Raw genomic sequence first — 22,085 nt, forward strand, 5'->3', positions numbered from 1 at the left:
ATTTGACCACGAAACGACCGTGATCACATACTATTCAACTTTAATTAATAATTATAATCATATATATAATCTCCTACAACAACAATAACACCAATAAAAATAATTTCTCCATAATCAAAAACAAAAAGCTATGCACAACAAAAACCAATTAACAATTAATACACTTCAAAAATTTTGGTAAAGCAATGACAGAACCAACAAATTCATCAATTGGAATCATATGTCATACTCATACACAAATATCTAAAATCCAAAAACTCACTTGTCCAAATTAGAATCATTTTCGTCAGCTGCAGCCTCCAAGCTATTGCGAGCCTCCTCGAGTTTCTCAGCGATCTCAGCATCAGTATAACCCTGATCAATTAACTTGTCTTCAAGAATAACAAGTTTGAGCTGAATCTGACGCTTACGATCATGCTCAAGAATCTCTTTGTTAGCCTTTCTGGAAACACCAGCAGTACCCTGATCTCCTTCAAAGCCCTTCATATTCTCAGCAACCTTGGAAGTTCTCGGCTTGACGAAGAACTTGTTGCTCTGAATGTAGCCATTGGTACCAGACCCTCTTGGAGTTTGTAACCCTATTCCGTTATACATATTGTGACAAAGCAACAACTGCAATTGAAAACCCAAAAAATCATATAAGAAACCCTAATATCAACTTAAATTCACAGATCTTAAATAAATAAATATATATCTGATGCAATTAACAAATTGAACGGCAAAATGAAAAAAGATGAGAAACCCTAATTTAAACGACGGCAATTAACGGATAAAAAGCTGAGCGTAGAAGAAAAAGAAGAATATGTCTGAATCTGTGATCCGAGACAAGAAAACGAAGAGTAGTAATACCTGTTATCGATGTGGAAGAAGAATTATCGCGACTCAAAGAAATAGAGAAGCCACAATGTTGTTGATACTTTATTTATGATGATGATGATATTTGATTTGATATTTTATCATATACTTATGGCTTAATTAGTTAAATGGTCCCTTAGAGTGTGTTTGGATGAGGATTTTATCATATACTTAGGTTATTTTGTCGATTTTAGCATCCAAACGCACTGTAAGGGACCATTTAATGATGGTTAATCACTTTAATTCGATTCGCACCGTGTTATTCAATTAGTTTATCGCTTGCATAGATTACATTGAATAGGAATTGACATAAACTTTGAGCGCTTAGCAAAAAGTGTTGATTGAATTCAGTAAGGATATTATTCTGTCATTAGTAGCGCTTGTTTACTATTGCCTATGATAAAAAGCTGAGCGTAGAAGAAAAAGAAGAATATGTCTGAATCTGTGATCCGAGACAAGAAAACGAAGAGTAGTAATACCTGTTATCGATGTGGAAGAAGAATTATCGCGACTCAAAGAAATAGAGAAGCCACAATGTTGTTGATACTTTATTTATGATGATGATGATATTTGATTTGATATTTTATCATATACTTATGGCTTAGTTAGTTAAATGGTCCCTTAGAGTGTGTTTGGATGAGGATTTTATCATATACTTAGGTTATTTTGTCGATTTTAGCATCCAAACGCACTGTAAGGGACCATTTAATGATGCTTAATCACTTTAATTCGATTCGCACCGTGTTATTCAATTAGTTTATCGCTTGCATAGATTACATTGAATAGGAATTGACATAAACTTTGAGCGCTTAGCAAAAAGTGTTGATTGAATTCAGTAAGGATATTATTCTGTCATTAGTAGCGCTTGTTTACTATTGCCTATGATTAGTTGAACGCATTTGACGCTTGTTTGAATGGAATTCGTATAAAATTGGTAACGCTTGTTTAATTCGGTTTTATAAATCAACCAGAACATAAGCATATAACGAATTTATTCTTTGTGAACCATATGATAGAATCAAGAACGAGTTACCTAAGCCAATGAATTGATCGTTTTAAATCAATTAAATTTCACATTTTTCTTACGTTCTGTTAACAAACCAAACCCCCCCATAATTTACAGTTTTTGAATTGTTTCTAATATAGATAAGCCGATTGTGAGTCTTCGGAGACGACCAAGGTTAACTGCCTTGTATTACTTTTTATTTAAATTATTATTTGACCATGAAACGACCGTGATCACATACTATTCAACTTTAATTAATAATTATAATCATATATATAATCTCCTACAACAACAATAACACCAATAAAAATAATTTCTCCATAATCAAAAACAAAAAGTTATGCACAACAAAAACCAATTAACAATTAATACACTTCAAAAATTTTGGTAAAGCAATGACAGAACCAACAAATTCATCAATTGGAATCATATGTCATACTCATACACAAATATCTAAAATCCAAAAACTCACTTGTCCAAATTAGAATCATTTTCGTCAGCTGCAGCCTCCAAGCTATTGCGAGCCTCCTCGAGTTTCTCAGCGATCTCAGCATCAGTATAACCCTGATCAATTAACTTGTCTTCAAGAATAACAAGTTTGAGCTGAATCTGACGCTTACGATCATGCTCAAGAATCTCTTTGTTAGCCTTTCTGGAAACACCAGCAGTACCCTGATCTCCTTCAAAGCCCTTCATATTCTCAGCAACCTTGGAAGTTCTCGGCTTGATGAAGAACTTGTTGCTCTGAATGTAGCCATTGGTACCAGACCCTCTTGGAGTTTGTAACCCTATTTCGTTATACATATTGTGACAAAGCAACAACTGCAATTGAAAACCCAAAAAATCATATAAGAAACCCTAATATCAACTTAAATTCACAGATCTTAAATAAATAAATATATATCTGATGCAATTAACAAATTGAACGGCAAAATGAAAAAAGATGAGAAACCCTAATTTAAACGACGGCAATTAACAGATAAAAAGCTGAGCGTAGAAGAAAAAGAAGAATATGTCTGAATCTGTGATCCGAGACAAGAAAACAAAGAGTAGTAATACCTGTTATCGATGTGGAAGAAGAATTATCGCGACTCAAAGAAATAGAGAAGCCACAATGTTGTTGATACATTATTTATGATGATGATGATATTTGATTTGATATTTTATCATATACTTATGGCTTAATTAGTTAAATGGTCCCTTAGAGTGTGTTTGGATGAGGATTTTATCATATACTTAGGTTATTTTGTCGATTTTAGCATCCAAACGCACTGTAAGGGACCATTTAATGATGGTTAATCACTTTAATTCGATTCGCACCGTGTTATTCAATTAGTTTATCGCTTGCATAGATTACATTGAATAGGAATTGACATAAACTTTGAGCGCTTAGCAAAAAGTGTTGATTGAATTCAGTAAGGATATTATTCTGTCATTAGTAGCGCTTGTTTACTATTGCCTATGATAAAAAGCTGAGCGTAGAAGAAAAAGAAGAATATGTCTGAATCTGTGATCCGAGACAAGAAAACGAAGAGTAGTAATACCTGTTATCGATGTGGAAGAAGAATTATCGCGACTCAAAGAAATAGAGAAGCCACAATGTTGTTGATACTTTATTTATGATGATGATGATATTTGATTTGATATTTTATCATATACTTATGGCTTAATTAGTTAAATGGTCCCTTAGAGTGTGTTTGGATGAGGATTTTATCATATACTTAGGTTATTTTGTCGATTTTAGCATCCAAACGCACTGTAAGGGACCATTTAATGATGCTTAATCACTTTAATTCGATTCGCACCGTGTTATTCAATTAGTTTATCGCTTGCATAGATTACATTGAATAGGAATTGACATAAACTTTGAGCGCTTAGCAAAAAGTGTTGATTGAATTCAGTAAGGATATTATTCTGTCATTAGTAGCGCTTGTTTACTATTGCCTATGATTAGTTGAACGCATTTGACGCTTGTTTGAATGGAATTCGTATAAAATTGGTAACGCTTGTTTAATTCGGTTTTATAAATCAACCAGAACATAAGCATATAACGAATTTATTCTTTGTGAACCATATGATAGAATCAAGAACGAGTTACCTAAGCCAATGAATTGATCGTTTTAAATCAATTAAATTTCACATTTTTCTTACGTTCTGTTAACAAACCAAACCCCCCCATAATTTACAGTTTTTGAATTGTTTCTAATATAGATAAGCCGATTGTGAGTCTTCGGAGACGACCAAGGTTAACTGCCTTGTATTACTTTTTATTTAAATTATTATTTGACCATGAAACGACCGTGATCACATACTATTCAACTTTAATTAATAATTATAATCATATATATAATCTCCTACAACAACAATAACACCAATAAAAATAATTTCTCCATAATCAAAAACAAAAAGCTATGCACAACAAAAACCAATTAACAATTAATACACTTCAAAAATTTTGGTAAAGCAATGACAGAACCAACAAATTCATCAATTGGAATCATATGTCATACTCATACACAAATATCTAAAATCCAAAAACTCACTTGTCCAAATTAGAATCATTTTCGTCAGCTGCAGCCTCCAAGCTATTGCGAGCCTCCTCGAGTTTCTCAGCGATCTCAGCATCAGTATAACCCTGATCAATTAACTTGTCTTCAAGAATAACAAGTTTGAGCTGAATCTGACGCTTACGATCATGCTCAAGAATCTCTTTGTTAGCCTTTCTGGAAACACCAGCAGTACCCTGATCTCCTTCAAAGCCCTTCATATTCTCAGCAACCTTAAAAGTTCTCGGCTTGACGAAGAACTTGCTGCTCTGAATGTAGCCATTGGTACCAGACCCTCTTGGAGTTTGTAACCCTATTCCGTTATACATATTGTGACAAAGCAACAACTGCAATTGAAAACCCAAAAAATCATATAAGAAACCCTAATATCAACTTAAATTCACAGATCTTAAATAAATAAATATATATCTGATGCAATTAACAAATTGAACGGCAAATGAAAAAAGATGAGAAACCCTAATTTAAACGACGGCAATTAACGGATAAAAAGCTGAGCGTAGAAGAAAAAGAAGAATATGTCTGAATCTGTGATCCGAGACAAGAAAACGAAGAGTAGTAATACCTGTTATCGATGTGGAAGAAGAATTATCGCGACTCAAAGAAATAGAGAAGCCACAATGTTGTTGATACTTTATTTATGATGATGATGATATTTGATTTGATATTTTATCATATACTTATGGCTTAATTAGTTAAATGGTCCCTTATAGTGTGTTTGGATGAGGATTTTATCATATACTTAGGTTATTTTGTCGATTTTAGCATCCAAACGCACTGTAAGGGACCATTTAATGATGCTTAATCACTTTAATTCGATTCGCACCGTGTTATTCAATTAGTTTATCGCTTGCATAGATTACATTGAATAGGAATTGACATAAACTTTGAGCGCTTAGCAAAAAGTGTTGATTGAATTCAGTAAGGATATTATTCTGTCATTAGTAGCGCTTGTTTACTATTGCCTATGATTAGTTGAACGCATTTGACGCTTGTTTGAATGGAATTCGTATAAAATTGGTAACGCTTGTTTAATTCGGTTTTATAAATCAACCAGAACATAAGCATATAACGAATTTATTCTTTGTGAACCATATGATAGAATCAAGAACGAGTTACCTAAGCCAATGAATTGATCGTTTTAAATCAATTAAATTTCACATTTTTCTTACTTTCTGTTAACAAACCAAACCCCCCCATAATTTACAGTTTTTGAATTGTTTCTAATATAGATAAGCCGATTGTGAGTCTTCGGAGACGACCAAGGTTAACTGCCTTGTATTACTTTTTATTTAAATTATTATTTGACCATGAAACGACCGTGATCACATACTATTCAACTTTAATTAATAATTATAATCATATATATAATCTCCTACAACAACAATAACACCAATAAAAATAATTTCTCCATAATCAAAAACAAAAAGCTATGCACAACAAAAACCAATTAACAATTAATACACTTCAAAAATTTTGGTAAAGCAATGACAGAACCAACAAATTTATCAATTGGAATCATATGTCATACTCATACACAAATATCTAAAATCCAAAAACTCACTTGTCCAAATTAGAATCATTTTCGTCAGCTGCAGCCTCCAAGCTATTGCGAGCCTCCTCGAGTTTCTCAGCGATCTCAGCATCAGTATAACCCTGATCAATTAACTTGTCTTCAAGAATAACAAGTTTGAGCTGAATCTGACGCTTACGATCATGCTCAAGAATCTCTTTGTTAGCCTTTCTGGAAACACCAGCAGTACCCTGATCTCCTTCAAAGCCCTTCATATTCTCAGCAACCTTGGAAGTTCTCGGCTTGACGAAGAACTTGTTGCTCTGAATGTAGCCATTGGTACCAGACCCTCTTGGAGTTTGTAACCCTATTCCGTTATACATATTGTGACAAAGCAACAACTGCAATTGAAAACCCAAAAAATCATATAAGAAACCCTAATATCAACTTAAATTCACAGATCTTAAATAAATAAATATATATCTGATGCAATTAACAAATTGAACGGCAAAATGAAAAAAGATGAGAAACCCTAATTTAAACGACGGCAATTAACGGATAAAAAGCTGAGCGTAGAAGAAAAAGAAGAATATGTCTGAATCTGTGATCCGAGACAAGAAAACGAAGAGTAGTAATACATGTTATCGATGTGGAAGAAGAATTATCGCGACTCAAAGAAATAGAGAAGCCACAATGTTGTTGATACTTTATTTATGATGATGATGATATTTGATTTGATATTTTATCATATACTTATGGCTTAATTAGTTAAATGGTCCCTTAGAGTGTGTTTGGATGAGGATTTTATCATATACTTAGGTTATTTTGTCGATTTTAGCATCCAAACGCACTGTAAGGGACCATTTAATGATGCTTAATCACTTTAATTCGATTCGCACCGTGTTATTCAATTAGTTTATCGCTTGCATAGATTACATTGAATAGGAATTGACATAAACTTTGAGCGCTTAGCAAAAAGTGTTGATTGAATTCAGTAAGGATATTATTCTGTCATTAGTAGCGCTTGTTTACTATTGCCTATGATTAGTTGAACGCATTTGACGCTTGTTTGAATGGAATTCGTATAAAATTGGTAACGCTTGTTTAATTCGGTTTTATAAATCAACCAGAACATAAGCATATAACGAATTTATTCTTTGTGAACCATATGATAGAATCAAGAACGAGTTACCTAAGCCAATGAATTGATCGTTTTAAATCAATTAAATTTCACATTTTTCTTACGTTCTGTTAACAAACCAAACCCCCCCATAATTTACAGTTTTTGAATTGTTTCTAATATAGATAAGCCGATTGTGAGTCTTCGGAGACGACCAAGGTTAACTGCCTTGTATTACTTTTTATTTAAATTATTATTTGACCATGAAACGACCGTGATCACATACTATTCAACTTTAATTAATAATTATAATCATATATATAATCTCCTACAACAACAATAACACCAATAAAAATAATTTCTCCATAATCAAAAACAAAAAGCTATGCACAACAAAAACCAATTAACAATTAATACACTTCAAAAATTTTGGTAAAGCAATGACAGAACCAACAAATTCATCAATTGGAATCATATGTCATACTCATACACAAATATCTAAAATCCAAAAACTCACTTGTCCAAATTAGAATCATTTTCGTCAGCTGCAGCCTCCAAGCTATTGCGAGCCTCCTCGAGTTTCTCAGCGATCTCAGCATCAGTATAACCCTGATCAATTAACTTGTCTTCAAGAATAACAAGTTTGAGCTGAATCTGACGCTTACGATCATGCTCAAGAATCTCTTTGTTAGCCTTTCTGGAAACACCAGCAGTACCCTGATCTCCTTCAAAGCCCTTCATATTCTCAGCAACCTTGGAAGTTCTCGGCTTGACGAAGAACTTGTTGCTCTGAATGTAGCCATTGGTACCAGACCCTCTTGGAGTTTGTAACCCTATTCCGTTATACATATTGTGACAAAGCAACAACTGCAATTGAAAACCCAAAAAATCATATAAGAAACCCTAATATCAACTTAAATTCACAGATCTTAAATAAATAAATATATATCTGATGCCATTAACAAATTGAACGGCAAAATGAAAAAAGATGAGAAACCCTAATTTAAACGACGGCAATTAACGGATAAAAAGCTGAGCGTAGAAGAAAGAGAAGAATATGTCTGAATCTGTGATCCGAGACAAGAAAACGAAGAGTAGTAATACCTGTTATCGATGTGGAAGAAGAATTATCGCGACTCAAAGAAATAGAGAAGCCACAATGTTGTTGATACTTTATTTATGATGATGATGATATTTGATATGATATTTTATCATATACTTATGGCTTAATTAGTTAAATGGTCCCTTAGAGTGTGTTTGGATGAGGATTTTATCATATACTTAGGTTATTTTGTCGATTTTAGCATCCAAACGCACTGTAAGGGACCATTTAATGATGCTTAATCACTTTAATTCGATTCGCACCGTGTTATTCAATTAGTTTATCGCTTGCATAGATTACATTGAATAGGAATTGACATAAACTTTGAGCGCTTAGCAAAAAGTGTTGATTGAATTCAGTAAGGATATTATTCTTGAAGGTGTGAAAACACAAGAAGGGGGGGGTTGAATTGTGTTTTAGCCAAGTTAAAACTTTTTCAAGTTCTTAACTCAACTACGTTAGCAGCGGATAAATAACACAAATAAAAGCAAGATAGAGAGAGAGAAATCACACAAGCAATTTATACTGGTTCCTCTCACAAAACGAGAGTAGTCCAGTCCCCTTGCACTTCCAAGGGAGTTCACTATAATCACACAAGATTACACCTGCTCAAGCACACAAGCAAGAGACTTCTCAACTATGCTCAAGCACACAAGCTTAAGACTTCACACTTAAGCACACAAGCTTAAGTTTCTCAAGAAATAGTAAAGTATATAACAATATACAAATGCTCTTAATAGAACCTAATGAGAGCCAATACAAAGAGTACAGAGTATTAGACTAAAGTGCAAAAACACTTAACAGCGGTTCAGAGCTTGTATATCACAAAGTTCAGAGTTTGTTCAGCGTACGTTCAATCCTTAATAATGTTATATATATTGTAGCTGATTCTTCTAGTATATATATACCACTAGAAAAGAGTCGTTGCGAAAAGAACCGTTGGAGTTGATAATCTTTTGTCTTCAAGCAGTCTGTCTTGATGCAGTTTGGTTGTATCCAAAACTAAGAAAGAGTTTCAGTTACTTTGACTACTGCAGAGTGGACTTTCCTTATTCAGCTAACAAAACTGAAGACCCACGTTCTCAAAAGAGAACAGACAAACTGAGGGTAGCTGAACTGATCAGGCTTGAAGGGTCCTTTTCTTCATTGGTAGAAGAGTTGACTAACAAAGAGAATCTTCACAGCTTTCAAAGAGATCTTCAGACTTTGATGAAGCTTAGTAGTCAGTCAAGAAGTTCTGAAGACTTCATCCTCTGAATGTTGTAACTTCTGAAGTCCAACATCTTTTGAGCGCTTGTGAACTTCTGAATTCACATCCTCTGAACTTCACTCAGAGCTTATATGATGCTTATATCTGCGCACTTAAAATAAATTTTTAGTCCTTCCAATTGTTAATTAATACTTTGTTATCATCAAAACCTTTATAGATTTAGGGGCAAACATTTTTTAAATCAATTTTGTTCCAACAATCTCCCCCTTTTTGATGATGACAAACATCAGTATTAATTGACAATTGTTGTTAAATTAACTTATCATGTTTCTCTTAGGTTTATGAGGTTTGCAAGCTCCCCCTAAGATTGATACTCCATAAAGTCTGAACTTTATGTTTTATCCATGATATTTTAATTTAGTATAAGATTAAGATGGTTTGAAATAAAACAAATTTCATATCTTTCTTTAGAGTGAGAGGTTTGCAAGCTCTCCCCCTAAGTCTCATAAGGCTAAGTTAAAATTGCACTCTTAACTTATCCTTACTTATGAAATTTATTTCAGTTTCAACTAACTTAGTCTCCACCTTGAAATACGTAATACAACTTAAAAGTAACAACTTTTAACTTAACGGATAAAAGCGAGATAAACGTGTGGTTTCAGTTTTGAACTTATCACTTATCAATTAATGCGTAACTACTCCCCCTTTTGTCATTATCAAAAAGTAAAAAAAATTTATATAACCAAGACAGTCAAAGAAGAAGAGTGGTTGTTACAAAGGTGAATTAATTTCAAAAACGAAAACCAACGCGCTCAAAGGTTTATAAAAAGGTGAACGAGTTAACATGCCTGCTTCACGTAAAAACAAGAATAAACAAGTGAAGCAAGAGAGATTGGGAATAATGAAAAGATTTAGTTTACGCATCGCAGAGTTTAAGAGAAAGAAAGAAGACGAAAAACGCGAAGACGAGGAGAGAAATAAAGAAGATAACAAGAAACCACAAGATGCAGAGATAATAATCATCTCATCAGACTCGGAAGCTGAAGAGAATGAAGATGATGCTGACTATGTTGAGTTTTTGGCTAGCTATGTTCCAGAAGAAGAACAGGAAGAAGAAGAAGAAGAGCAAAACCCAGATCCTATAGAGATTTCATCAGATGATGCTGAGGAGAAATCAGAGATTTCTTCAGAGTTTTATCCATCTGATTAGGATTAGGTTGTCTTTTTCTTTTTCTTTTTACCAATGTACTCAACATGGTTAAAGCATTAATAAAAATGTTCGTTTTTTTTTTTTTTTAAAAAACATCTTGTGTTCCCATGTTCTTATTTATCAAGAAAATATAAATCTCACGTAAAAAAAATCAAGCAAAACATAAACAAAACAACTTGAAATAGATAAACCAGAAAAAGTGTTCAGAAGATAAACAAGACCATAAAAAGAAAGCTTAAAACAAGTGCATAGAATCCTAGGGTTTCTTAAGAAAGGCTAAGAGCTGGTCGAATTTGTCATTCAGAGATCCCACGTTGGAAACCAGACCATCCACTTTGGATTCCAAGTTGAGGTGAGCTGTCCTTTGCCTTTCCAAACCTTCTTGCTGCTCCCTCAGAGCTTCTTGAAAGATCTGCAACTGATCAGCCACAACAGGAGCTTGATCTTGAACCAAAGGCGCTTGTTCTTCAACCAAAGGTGCCTTGCCTTTATCAGAGGGTTCACCTTCCTCTGGGTAATCAATCATCAGGACATCATCCTGGTTCAGCACATTCAGTACATCCTCTTCTGTGGCATCCTCATTATGTAGCTCATTTGCCAACTCGGCAACTCTAGCAGCAGCTTCTTCCAGTCGTTCATTCTCAATCCGTTGATCCTCAAGACGTTGCAAAATAGTAGAATCAACCCAGCAATCCTTGAATGCAGACAGACGCCTCACAGCACCAGATATAGCGGCAAGCTTAGCACGCTCATGTTCTTCATGATTGAACGGCGTTAACCTCTTTAACTCAGCCCTAGCAAAACTGTCCCTCATGAAGCTTATCACATCCAGATCCCTCTTACCAACAACAGCCTTAATTTCTTCAGCAGCATTATCCAAAGCATTGCAAATCCTTGCCTTAATGCTTGAAACTTCCAAATCCACATCAGAAGGACAAACTAGAAACCTGTCCTTTAGCAAAGATAATCTAACCAAGTCATCATGAAACTGAGTGGATAGATTACAAAAAGGGTTGGATGATGAGGGTGAAGGATTGGGAATGGTAGAGAGATTGGTTAATTCATTAGCAGGATTGTCAATAATGACAACTTCTGCCTCTGAAGGCTTGGGAGCACAAGTGTGAATACGCTCAGGAGAAGCATGTTCAACACTTGGGTTAGGATGGGGTTCAGGGGTTGGTTCAGATGATGAGATGTCAGAAGTTGATTCAGGGTAAATGTGTTCAGGAGATGGTTCAGGAGTTTTATGTTCAGCTGTTGGTTCAGGGTTAGGTTGTTCAGGAGATTTAGGTTGTGATGATGATTCAGCTGGTTTAATTGGAGATGGTTGTTTTGTGGTTGAAGCTTGTTCAGGGTTAGGAATAAGTGATTTAGGTTCAGATGGTGATGTGATAGGTGTTTCTTATTGTGGTTGAGGTTGAGGTGATTTAGGTTTAGGTGGTGATGAAGGTTTCTGGGTGAAGGTTTGGTTATTCAGAGGATCTGGACTAAGATGTTTCTCTAGTTCAGACAATGGGTTGTCAGAGGTTGGAATATCAGAGGTTGGTAAAATAGTTCTGAGAGGTTTGGTGTAACCTATTCCAATCTCATTTTCATTAAAGATGAACTTAGTAGACTTACCTTTATCTTTAGGAGTAGGAGCAGGTCTTTTTCTCAAACGTGCAGCCAGAGTCTCTTCATCAGATTCAGTCTCATCTTCTGACTCAGATTCTTCAGATGAACTGTCTACCTCAACAACAGCAGGCTCTTTTGAAGCTTCTTCAGTAGCCTTGGCAGCAGATTCTTCATGTTTTCTCTTAGTCCTTTGCTCAGCCATAGATTGTTCAACTTTAACTTTCTTTTGAGCCAAAAGATCTGGCTTAGGTAGATCATCTTGAGCTTCAGCCTTTCGCTTTTGCTTCCTAGAAGGGTTATACTGGTTTGCAGGAGCCTTTGGAACCATACTCCTATCAACAACAAAACCTTCTTGTCTGAGCACTTCTAAGTAGTCCTGAATTACATGCTCAGCATCAGCTTCAGAAATAACAGGGTAGCCTTCAACGTACAGACGATTTTCAAGCCTAACAGACAATTCTTTAGGAGGAGCAACAGGCTTAGATGCAATCAAACGCATCTTGGATAGAAAACTAGCATTCAGAATCTCTGGATAAAACTTCTTCTGAACTAGTTCTGGGTGGAACTTCTGCAGGTTCTGAATCACGTGACCTTGATATAGAAGATCTGACAACAACCTGGGATAAACTATAGTAGTTTTCCTCTGAGACTTACTTGCAAAAATTGCTTCACAAATCCGTTCAAAGAAGTAATCTCCAAGATTAACTCTCTTCCTTGTCAGAAGGAAATATAACAAATGACGATGCGTCCAGGAGATTGTATCAGTCCCTCCAACTCTTGGACTGATAGAAGCAAGGATTATCTTGAACAAAACTCTGCACTCGTCAGTCAATCCTTTGACTTTCCCTTTCAGCTTGAAGTCGGTGCAGATGAGATGCAGAAGATCATCTCTATATCTGGTATCCTTTTCAAAAGCATCTAACTCTATCCCAGAGTTAGGTAGACCAAGGAGAGCATTGAAATGAATTGGTGAGAAAGCCATATTCATCCCACAGATGTTAGACCTAATCTGAACACCTGTAAATTCCAGCAAGCCCATTTCCTTCCTAGTTTTACCCTTCAGACTAGGATTCCTCTCAATAGCAGCAATCTCTTCCTTCTTTGCTTCATGTTTATCAAACACTCTTGCTTTCATCCAAAATTTCTTAAGCAAGTCTGGGTAGATAGGACCGTTAAGCATGTCGAAGTACTTATCCCATCTTTGTGATGTAAAGTATTGCTTAACTTCAAAACCATTTGCAGAAAGACTATCAAAGTCCACAATCTTCTCAGACAGAAAGCAGAGTTCAGTTTCAGGAAACTCCATCTCGTTCCCAACAATCTGAAGATTCTTGAACATAAACGGTGGAATCTTTGTTGAAGAAGATGACGAGGGTCCGGCCATTGTTGGAGATTAGGGTAGGGTTTGGAAAACTAACGAGAGAGAAAGAAAGTGTGTTGGAGGTTTAGAGAGAATATGAAAGTGTAGGTTGTGAAAGTGAATAGTGTGCAAGTGTATTGTGTAAGTTTATTTAAATGAGTACAGTTAACACAAAAATAGCAAATTTGGGAAGTTACGCTAATTGACAGAAAGTTGAATACCAAAAATCATCATTAACCACCCACTACCTGACACACGTAGACCACGTGCAGAAATTTACTCGGTAACTGCTATTTTAATGGACAACTGTTCAGCAGTGAATACTGAACGTTTCCCACTTAAATAGTTCAGAGCCTCTGAGATATTTAAAATTCTCTATCAGAGTTAGGTACTTCAGAGCTTGTGTTTCAGATGATCTGAATCATAAGTTCTGATATACATAACCTCTTACACTTTAAAAACCAAAAAAAATTTTCATTCAGAGATTGAAAACATGTTCAGATGTTTCTTTATAAAATCAAATCTTTCAACAGGTAAGGCTTTAGTAAATATGTCAGCCCATTGATTTTCAGTATCAATAAACTTAATATCTATAATGCCTCTCTGAACATAATCTCTGATAAAATGGTGTTTAATTTCAATATGTTTGGCTCTAGAGTGTAGGATAGGATTTTTAGATAAATGAATGGCTGCAGTATTATCACAATATAAAGGAATATTGTTACTGCTTACCTGATAATCTTCTAACTGATATTTTAACCAGAGTAGTTGTGTACAACACTTAGCTGCTGAAATGTATTCTGCTTCTGCTGTAGACAAAGCTATAGTAGTTTGTCTCTTACTAGCCCAGGAGATAAGGTTTTCACCAACAAATTGACAATTGCCACTTGTGGATTTTCTTTCAATTTTATCTCCAGCATAGTCAGCATCACAGAATCCATTTAGCACATAATCATTGGATTTCTTATAGAGAAGTCCAAGATTAGTTGTTCCTTTCAGATACCTAAAGATTCTCTTTACAGCTGTAAGATGAGATTCTCTAGGATCTGACTGGAATCTTGCACATAAGCATACACTGAATAAAATATCTGGTCTAGAGGCTGTCAGATAGAGTAAGGAACCAATCATACCTCTGTAGACCTTTTGATCTACTTTTCCTTCATCATCTGACTTGCTCATGTTGGTAGTTGAGTGCATAGGAGTGTTCATTATCTTGCATTCATCTAGATTGAACTTCTTCAGAAGTTCCTTGGTATATTTTGATTGATGAACATAAGTTCCTTCCTTCTTCTGATTGATTTGAATTCCAAGAAAGAATTTCAATTCTCCCATCATGCTCATTTCAAATTCATCCTTCATTATCTTAGAAAAATTCTTGCACAAGGAAGCATTAGTTGAACCAAAAATAATATCATCAACATAAATTTGAATGATTAAAATGTCTTCTTTGGTTGTTTTTCTAAAGAGTGTGCAGTCAACCTTTCCTTTTTCAAAACCTTTTTCAAGAAGGAAATTACTGAGTCTATCATACCAAGCTCTTGGAGCTTGTTTCAGACCATACAGTGATTTCTTCAATTTAAAAACATGTTCTGGGTTTGAGACATCTTCAAAACCAGGAGGTTGCTTAACATACACTTCTTCAGAAATAAAACCATTTAAGAAGGCACTTTTAACATCCATCTGATACAAAGTTATTCCATGATTAACAGCATAAGATAGAAGTAACCTGATTGCTTCAAGTCTAGCAACTGGTGCAAAGGTTTCAGTATAGTCAATCCCCTCTTGTTGACTATAACCTTGTGCAACCAATCTAGCCTTGTTTCTTACCACTTCACCTTGTTCATTCAGCTTGTTTCTGAATACCCATTTTGTTCCAATAATGTTCTTGTGTGAAGGCTTAGGCACAAGAGTCCACACATCATTCCTTTGAAATTGATTCAGCTCTTCTTGCATTGCTACAATCCAAGCATCATCTTTCAGAGCTTCATCAATCTTTGAAGGTTCCATCATTGAGATAAGACCAACCAATGATTCCTCATTTCTTAGTTGAGATCTTGTCTTCCTTGGACTATCCTTGTTGCCTAATATCAGTTCCTCTGGATGTGATGATTTGTATTTGAAAGTATTTCTTGGGGGCTCATCATCTTCAGACTCATCAACATCAGGTTCAGCAGTTGCTTCAGTTCTTTGTTGTTCAGAGTCTGTAGGAACTATTGTATTCAGAGGTTCTTCAGAGAATGGATGTTCTGAGTAGTTTGGAATATCTGAATATTGATCCTCTGATACCTGAAATCTAGACAAACCTTCCACAAGCTCTGACACTTGGTCAGGCTCTTTGTCATCAAATTTGACATGCATAGTTTCTTCCACAGTATGTGTTTCAGAAATATACAGTCTGTATGCTTTTGAGCGTTCAGAGTATCCTATAAAAATACCCTTATAACCTCTAGCATCAAATTTCTTTAGATGGACTTTGTTATTTAAGATGTAACAAGTACATCCAAACTGATGAAAATAAGAAATATCAGGTTTTCTTCCTTTGAACAATTCATAAGCAGTTTTGTTCAACTTAGATCTGATATAGATTCTATTTTGAACATAACATGCTGTGTTTACAGCTTCTGCCCATAAAAACTTTGCTACATTTGTTTCATGCATCATGGTTCTGGCCATTTCTTGCAGAGTTCTATTCTTCCTTTCTACAACCCCATTTTGTTGAGGAGTTCTAGGAGAAGAGAATTCATGCAAAATGCCATATTTCTCACAAAAGTTTTCAAAAGGTTCATTTTCAAATTCTCCACCATGATCACTTCTAACTTTTAAAATAGTGTAGCCTTTTTCATTTTGAATTTGCTTGCAGAAGATGCTAAACTCATCATAAGCTTCATCTTTTGTTCTTAGGAATTTTACCCAAGTCCATCTACTGTAGTCATCAACAATCACTAATCCATACTTCTTTCCATTGATAGAGGCAGTGTGAACTGGCCCAAAAAGATCAATGTGAAGAAGTTCCAATGGTCTTGAGGTAGAGACAATGTTCTTAGGTTTAAAAGATGATTTTGTAATCTTTCCTTTTTGACATGAACCACAAAGTGTGTTTGAGTGATATTTAATTTTAGGTAAACCTCTGACAAGGTCAAGCTTACTAAGCTTAGAGATTAACCTCCAGTTAGCATGGCCTAACCTCTTATGCCAGATCCATTTTTCTTCACTCAAGGTCAAAAGACACATCACTTTTTGTTCATTCAAATCAGAAAGATTAATTTTATAAACATTGTTCTTTCTCAGACCTTTGAATATCATGGTGTTATCAGATTGTTTAGACACAGTACATGATTCCTTATTAAAGACAACTACATAACCATTGTCGCAAAATTGACTTATGCTCAATAGGTTATGTTTGAGTCCATCAACTAACCAAACATCATTAATAGATAAGGAAGAATTACCTACTGTACCTGTACCTATTATCTTTCCTTTTTGATTACCTCCAAAGCCAACAGATCCTCCTTCTTTCATAGTCAGCTTAGAAAACAGTTGTTTGTCACCAGTCATATGCCTTGAACATCCACTATCCAAATACCATGAATGATTCATGATACTTCTTTGAGTGGCAGGCTGTATGAGAAACAACTTTAATCATTGCGATAGAACTCTTTATCAAGATTAATGATAAAGTCATCCCAGTATTCTTCCTCTTCAATTTCCAAGTTCTGATTGTTAACTTGAGAACTTGTCAACCATGTGTCTAGGACATAAGCCCTTCTTCCTTTGCATAGGATTTGTTTCCATACTTTAGGTAAGACATATCCTTTCCTAGTTGGTAAATCTGAATGATACATTATTTCAGCTTTTGGTACCCATCTTCTGGGTCCACGCTTGTTAGTCCACACATGCTTACTATGTTGTCTAGTGTTAGAGAAAGATCTTGGTTTGGAATAATAACCTTTTTGAAATCTTTTCTTTGTTTGAAATTTGTTATTGTTCCAAGATTTGGATTGTTTATGATTCCAGGGTTTGTATCTATTATCAATCCCATGTTTTGATTGATTATATCTACTGACTCTAGAATCATAAATAATCTGAGTCTTGTACTTCATCTGAGATTTGGAGTTAGAATTTTTCTTTTTAAAAACTTCTGATGTTTTAGGTTGACTAGCTTCAGGTACTGAAGTTCCTTTGAATCCAGAATTTGAAGTCTCAGATGTTGAAGTTTTCAGAACTTCTGAACTAATGTTCTCAGATTCTGAACAACTTCTATCTTCTGAACTTTTCTTTCCAGATTCTGAGGAACTAGGTTCCTCTGAGCTGTCAGCTTCTAAATCACTCAGATCATCTTTGTCATTTTCACAAATACCAGGATTCTTTCCCTCTTCACTTGGTGGAACAACATAATAAACCCAAGATTTTCCAACCTTTTTGGCAAAGGTCTTCAGCTTTGAATATGTTCTACCATATTCATAGCCAAGTCCTTCTCCTCTATGTCTTAAAACATTATAAATTCTATTAGCAGCTTTGCTCTTCCCAAGGTTGAGATGCACAAACTGTTGAAGAGCTATTTCCTGCTCATCAATAGGTTTGTGACAAACAGCACAACCCTTTTCAAAGTCATCTACTCTATTCAGAGTTTCTTGATATAGACCTTGAAAATGTTCTGCTTGCTCAGTCAGAGTGTTAAGCTTTTCTTGTAAAACTTTTTGTTTACTTTACACTCTGAGATGTTTCTCAATGACCTTGTTAAGTGCAGTTATAAGTTGAGATTTAGAGCAATCAGAAAATACCTCATCAGTTACTTCTGAATCTGATTCTGATTCATCGTCTGAGTCTACATCTGAGTCAGCTGAAGCCATCAGGGCTAGATTTGCCTCTTCTTCTTCCTCAACTTCTTCCTCAGATGATAGCTCTTCAAAGGTAGCCATCAGACTCTTTTTCAATTTGCTCTTGAATTGTTGCTTCTTTGAGCTGTATCTTTTGTTTTTGTCTTTAGCAGACATTTCTGGACAATCAGCAATAAAGTGTCCTGGCTTCTTACAATTGAAGCAGTTCTTCTGATCATCCTTTTTGCTGACAAAATTTCTGGAGCTGTTACCTCTGAAATTTCTTTTGTTAAATCTGTTCCATTGCTGAAACTTGGTGAATAAAGCAAACTCATCCTCATTCATCTCATCCTCTTGACCATCAGCAGAAGATTCTTCTTCAATATCAAGAAGCTGAGTCTTAAGAGCCTTAGAAGTAGTCTTAGTTGACTGTAAAGCCACTGACTTGGACTTCTTCTTAGTTTCTGAGTCAGCATCCAGAACCATCTCATGGCTTCTGAGATTGCTTATCAGAGCTTCAAGACTCAGAGTCTTGAGATTTTGAGCTTCCTCTATTGCAGTGACCTTAGGTCTCCAAGCAATAGGAAGACTTCTCAGAATCTTCTGAACATGGTCATAGGTGGAATAACTTCTCTTGAGAGCTTTAAGACCAGATACAAGGATTTGAAACCTTGTAAACATAGTCTCAATGTTTTCATCTTGTTGCATAGTGAATAGTTCATATTGCCTTATCAAAAGACTAGCTTTAGCCTCTTGAACCTTTTCATTACCATCATAGGTAGCACACATAGAATCAAAGATAGATTTAGCAGTAGACTTGTCCTCTATTCTGACATAGTCTTCATGTCTAATAGCACCAACAACAATGTCCTTTACTCTATGATGCTTAGTGTAGGTTTTTAAGTTAGCTGGTGTGAGTAACTTTCTATGCTCAATGGACAACCTTCCATGTTCATTTAAGTTTTCAAAAGTTACTCCCAGCTCAACCAAATCCCACAACTCATGATCAATAGCAGTAATATTGCTATACAGTCTTTCCTTCCACCACTCAAATAATGATGCATCACCATTGAATATAGGGGCTTTTCTATTGCCACTATGTTCATGTGATTCATTACTTAAGTAGTCATAACCAAAAGTATTTCTAGGACCACCACCAGCACCACTGGCCTCACCGGTTCTAGTGCTACTATCGTCTCCTCCAGACATAGTGTTCTCACAAGATCTTTACTGTCTCACTGTTAAGTGAAAGTAACAGACCAGAGCTCTGATACCAATTGAAGGTGTGAAAACACAAGAAGGGGGGGGTTGAATTGTGTTTTAGCCAAGTTAAAACTTTTTCAAGTTCTTAACTCAACTACGTTAGCAGCGGATAAATAACACAAATAAAAGCAAGATAGAGAGAGAGAAATCACACAAGCAATTTATACTGGTTCCTCTCACAAAACGAGAGTAGTCCAGTCCCCTTGCACTTCCAAGGGAGTTCACTATAATCACACAAGATTACACCTGCTCAAGCACACAAGCAAGAGACTTCTCAACTATGCTCAAGCACACAAGCTTAAGACTTCACACTTAAGCACACAAGCTTAAGTTTCTCAAGAAATAGTAAAGTATATAACAATATACAAATGCTCTTAATAGAACCTAATGAGAGCCAATACAAAGAGTACAGAGTATTAGACTAAAGTGCAAAAACACTTAACAGCGGTTCAGAGCTTGTATATCACAAAGTTCAGAGTTTGTTCAGCGTACGTCCAATCCTTAATAATGTTATATATATTGTAGCTGATTCTTCTAGTATATATATACCACTAGAAAAGAGTCGTTGCGAAAAGAACCGTTGGAGTTGATAATCTTTTGTCTTCAGGCAGTCTGTCTTGATGCAGTTTGGTTGTATCCAAAACTAAGAAAGAGTTTCAGTTACTTTGACTACTGCAGAGTGGACTTTCCTTATTCAGCTAACAAAACTGAAGACCCACGTTCTCAAAAGAGAACAGACAAACTGAGGGTAGCTGAACTGATCAGGCTTGAAGGGTCCTTTTCTTCATTGGTAGAAGAGTTGACTAACAAAGAGAATCTTCACAGCTTTCAAAGAGATCTTCAGACTTTGATGAAGCTTAGTAGTCAGTCAAGAAGTTCTGAAGACTTCATCCTCTGAATGTTGTAACTTTTGAAGTCCAACATCTTCTGAGCGCTTGTGAACTTCTGAATTCACATCCTCTGAACTTCACTCAGAGCTTATATGATGCTTATATCTGTGCAATTATGTGTTATGTGTTATGTGAGTTCTTTGTGTTGTCCGAAACGACGTGAAACTATCTGGTTGTGTATTTGTGAGTATGTGTTATCTGGTGTATTACTTATTGAGGTATGTGTGTGAGTTAGTATTACATGATAGGTTGAATATAGGTGCGTTTCTATATTCGTATGTATGTGATTATGTTTACTAACTCTCTACCTAATTGTTATGTGCTGGACCTTTGGGGGTTCAGGTATTCAGGTCGAGGTTTCGATCGAGTTTTAGCTGCAGATCGTTTTGGTGTGGAGCACTTTTGGTGAGGAGCTAGTGTAGGCTACCTTTGTATAGCTTTGTTAAGTTTAGTTTGGTTGTGATGTATATTAGTGCTCTGGTATGTTGTAACATCGAGTCGGGGATCGTTTGTATTCCGTCGTATATCGATGTGAACATCTTAACTTATGTTTTATGTAGATGAATTATCTTTTGAACTATTTTGTTCATTGCTTTGAAAATCCTTTATTTTAATGTTTTCCGCTGCGACGTTTCGTGTCAGGTGCACGATCGTTTTGAAAATGTTTTCCCGTAGCGCTCCGGCTACTTATCTTTAAAAAGAGTTTTTAAGATCACGTTTTTAAGGGTAGTTAGTTCGGGGTGTTACATTAATCGTTATATGATTGATAAACGTGTATGCAATAAGTTGTAGCTTAAAGTGAGCAACGTGATGTTTTAGCATTAATTTGCAATGTTAGGGAAATGATGTGTGTTTTATGACATAAGTGTAAATGAAACTTTATGTGTATAAAAATGGTTATGCAGATAATTATCATGTGAATAATTATGATTGGAGTGATAGGATATTGTGTTATCCTAGTGTGTTAGATGTTGGAATTGTGTTTCCGCATCAGTGAATGAATAGCTTCGAGCTAGATAGCGTCATGTATTTGATGTGTTTAAAAGTAATCATGCATTCATGAATAATTGTGTTATGGGAATCATGTGAATTCCAATAATTGATGAAAATGGTTTATGTTTATGAAAAGTGGTCGAAGATGGGATCATGTTATCCGAGATCTGGAACCCATATCCAAACATGATATAAAACTGTGTGACTCCTCTTTATGGGAGAGATGGTTGATGATAACCATATCCTACATGATATAAAACTGTTATTGACGCTTATCCAAGGGAGATAAGGTGGTTCGGTAAGTTCCGACGCATCCAACATGATGTAAAACTGATGTAGAGTCCGTGCATGACTATAATCTGAACAGTCCGTCATGACTGAAATCTGAACAACGTGTAAATTGGTACCACATGCATTAGTCGTGTCTAGGGATGACATGACATTGGATAATTGGCAATATCTGATTGGATTGTAATGTGTTTTCCGTATGTGTTAAGCTTTGGTATTTACTAATTGTTTAATACTGTGATTGTTGCCATGACTTGGAACAAGTGTAGAGTCCGTCATG

At 35.4% G+C, this 22,085-nt stretch overlaps 2 protein-coding genes across 2 annotated transcripts in view; both read right to left on the reverse strand.

Annotated features, from left to right (window-relative positions):
- Positions 1-1,395, reverse strand: part of LOC123922936 (eukaryotic translation initiation factor 3 subunit A-like) — a 10,694-nt gene extending 9,299 nt beyond the window's left edge. The window contains exons 1-2 of the mRNA XM_045975593.1: positions 1,335-1,395; positions 263-612 (exon numbers count right to left, since the gene is read on the reverse strand). Coding sequence (XP_045831549.1) covers positions 263-594 — 332 coding nt within the window. The 5' untranslated portion in view covers positions 595-612; positions 1,335-1,395. The remainder of the gene's footprint in view (positions 1-262; positions 613-1,334) is intronic.
- Positions 1,396-7,434: 6,039 nt separating this feature from the next.
- On the reverse strand, positions 7,435-8,223 carry LOC123923955 (pre-mRNA-splicing factor cwc-21-like). Its single transcript, XM_045976706.1, has 2 exons — positions 8,163-8,223; positions 7,435-7,925 (listed from the first exon to the last, which is right to left on the reverse strand). The coding sequence occupies exon 2, from the start codon at positions 7,905-7,907 to the stop codon at positions 7,572-7,574; it is 336 nt and encodes a 111-aa protein (XP_045832662.1). The 5' UTR covers positions 7,908-7,925; positions 8,163-8,223; the 3' UTR covers positions 7,435-7,571.
- Positions 8,224-22,085: the final 13,862 nt, after the last annotated feature.

The sequence above is a fragment of the Trifolium pratense genome, linkage group LG4 (genome assembly GCF_020283565.1).
Source record: "Trifolium pratense cultivar HEN17-A07 linkage group LG4, ARS_RC_1.1, whole genome shotgun sequence".
NCBI lineage: Eukaryota > Viridiplantae > Streptophyta > Magnoliopsida > Fabales > Fabaceae > Trifolium > Trifolium pratense.

Excerpts from the sequence above, each read along its gene's own strand:
- LOC123923955 (XM_045976706.1), bottom strand. The coding sequence starts at position 7,907 with ATGTATAACGGAATAGGGTTACAAACTCCAAGAGGGTCTGGTACCAAT.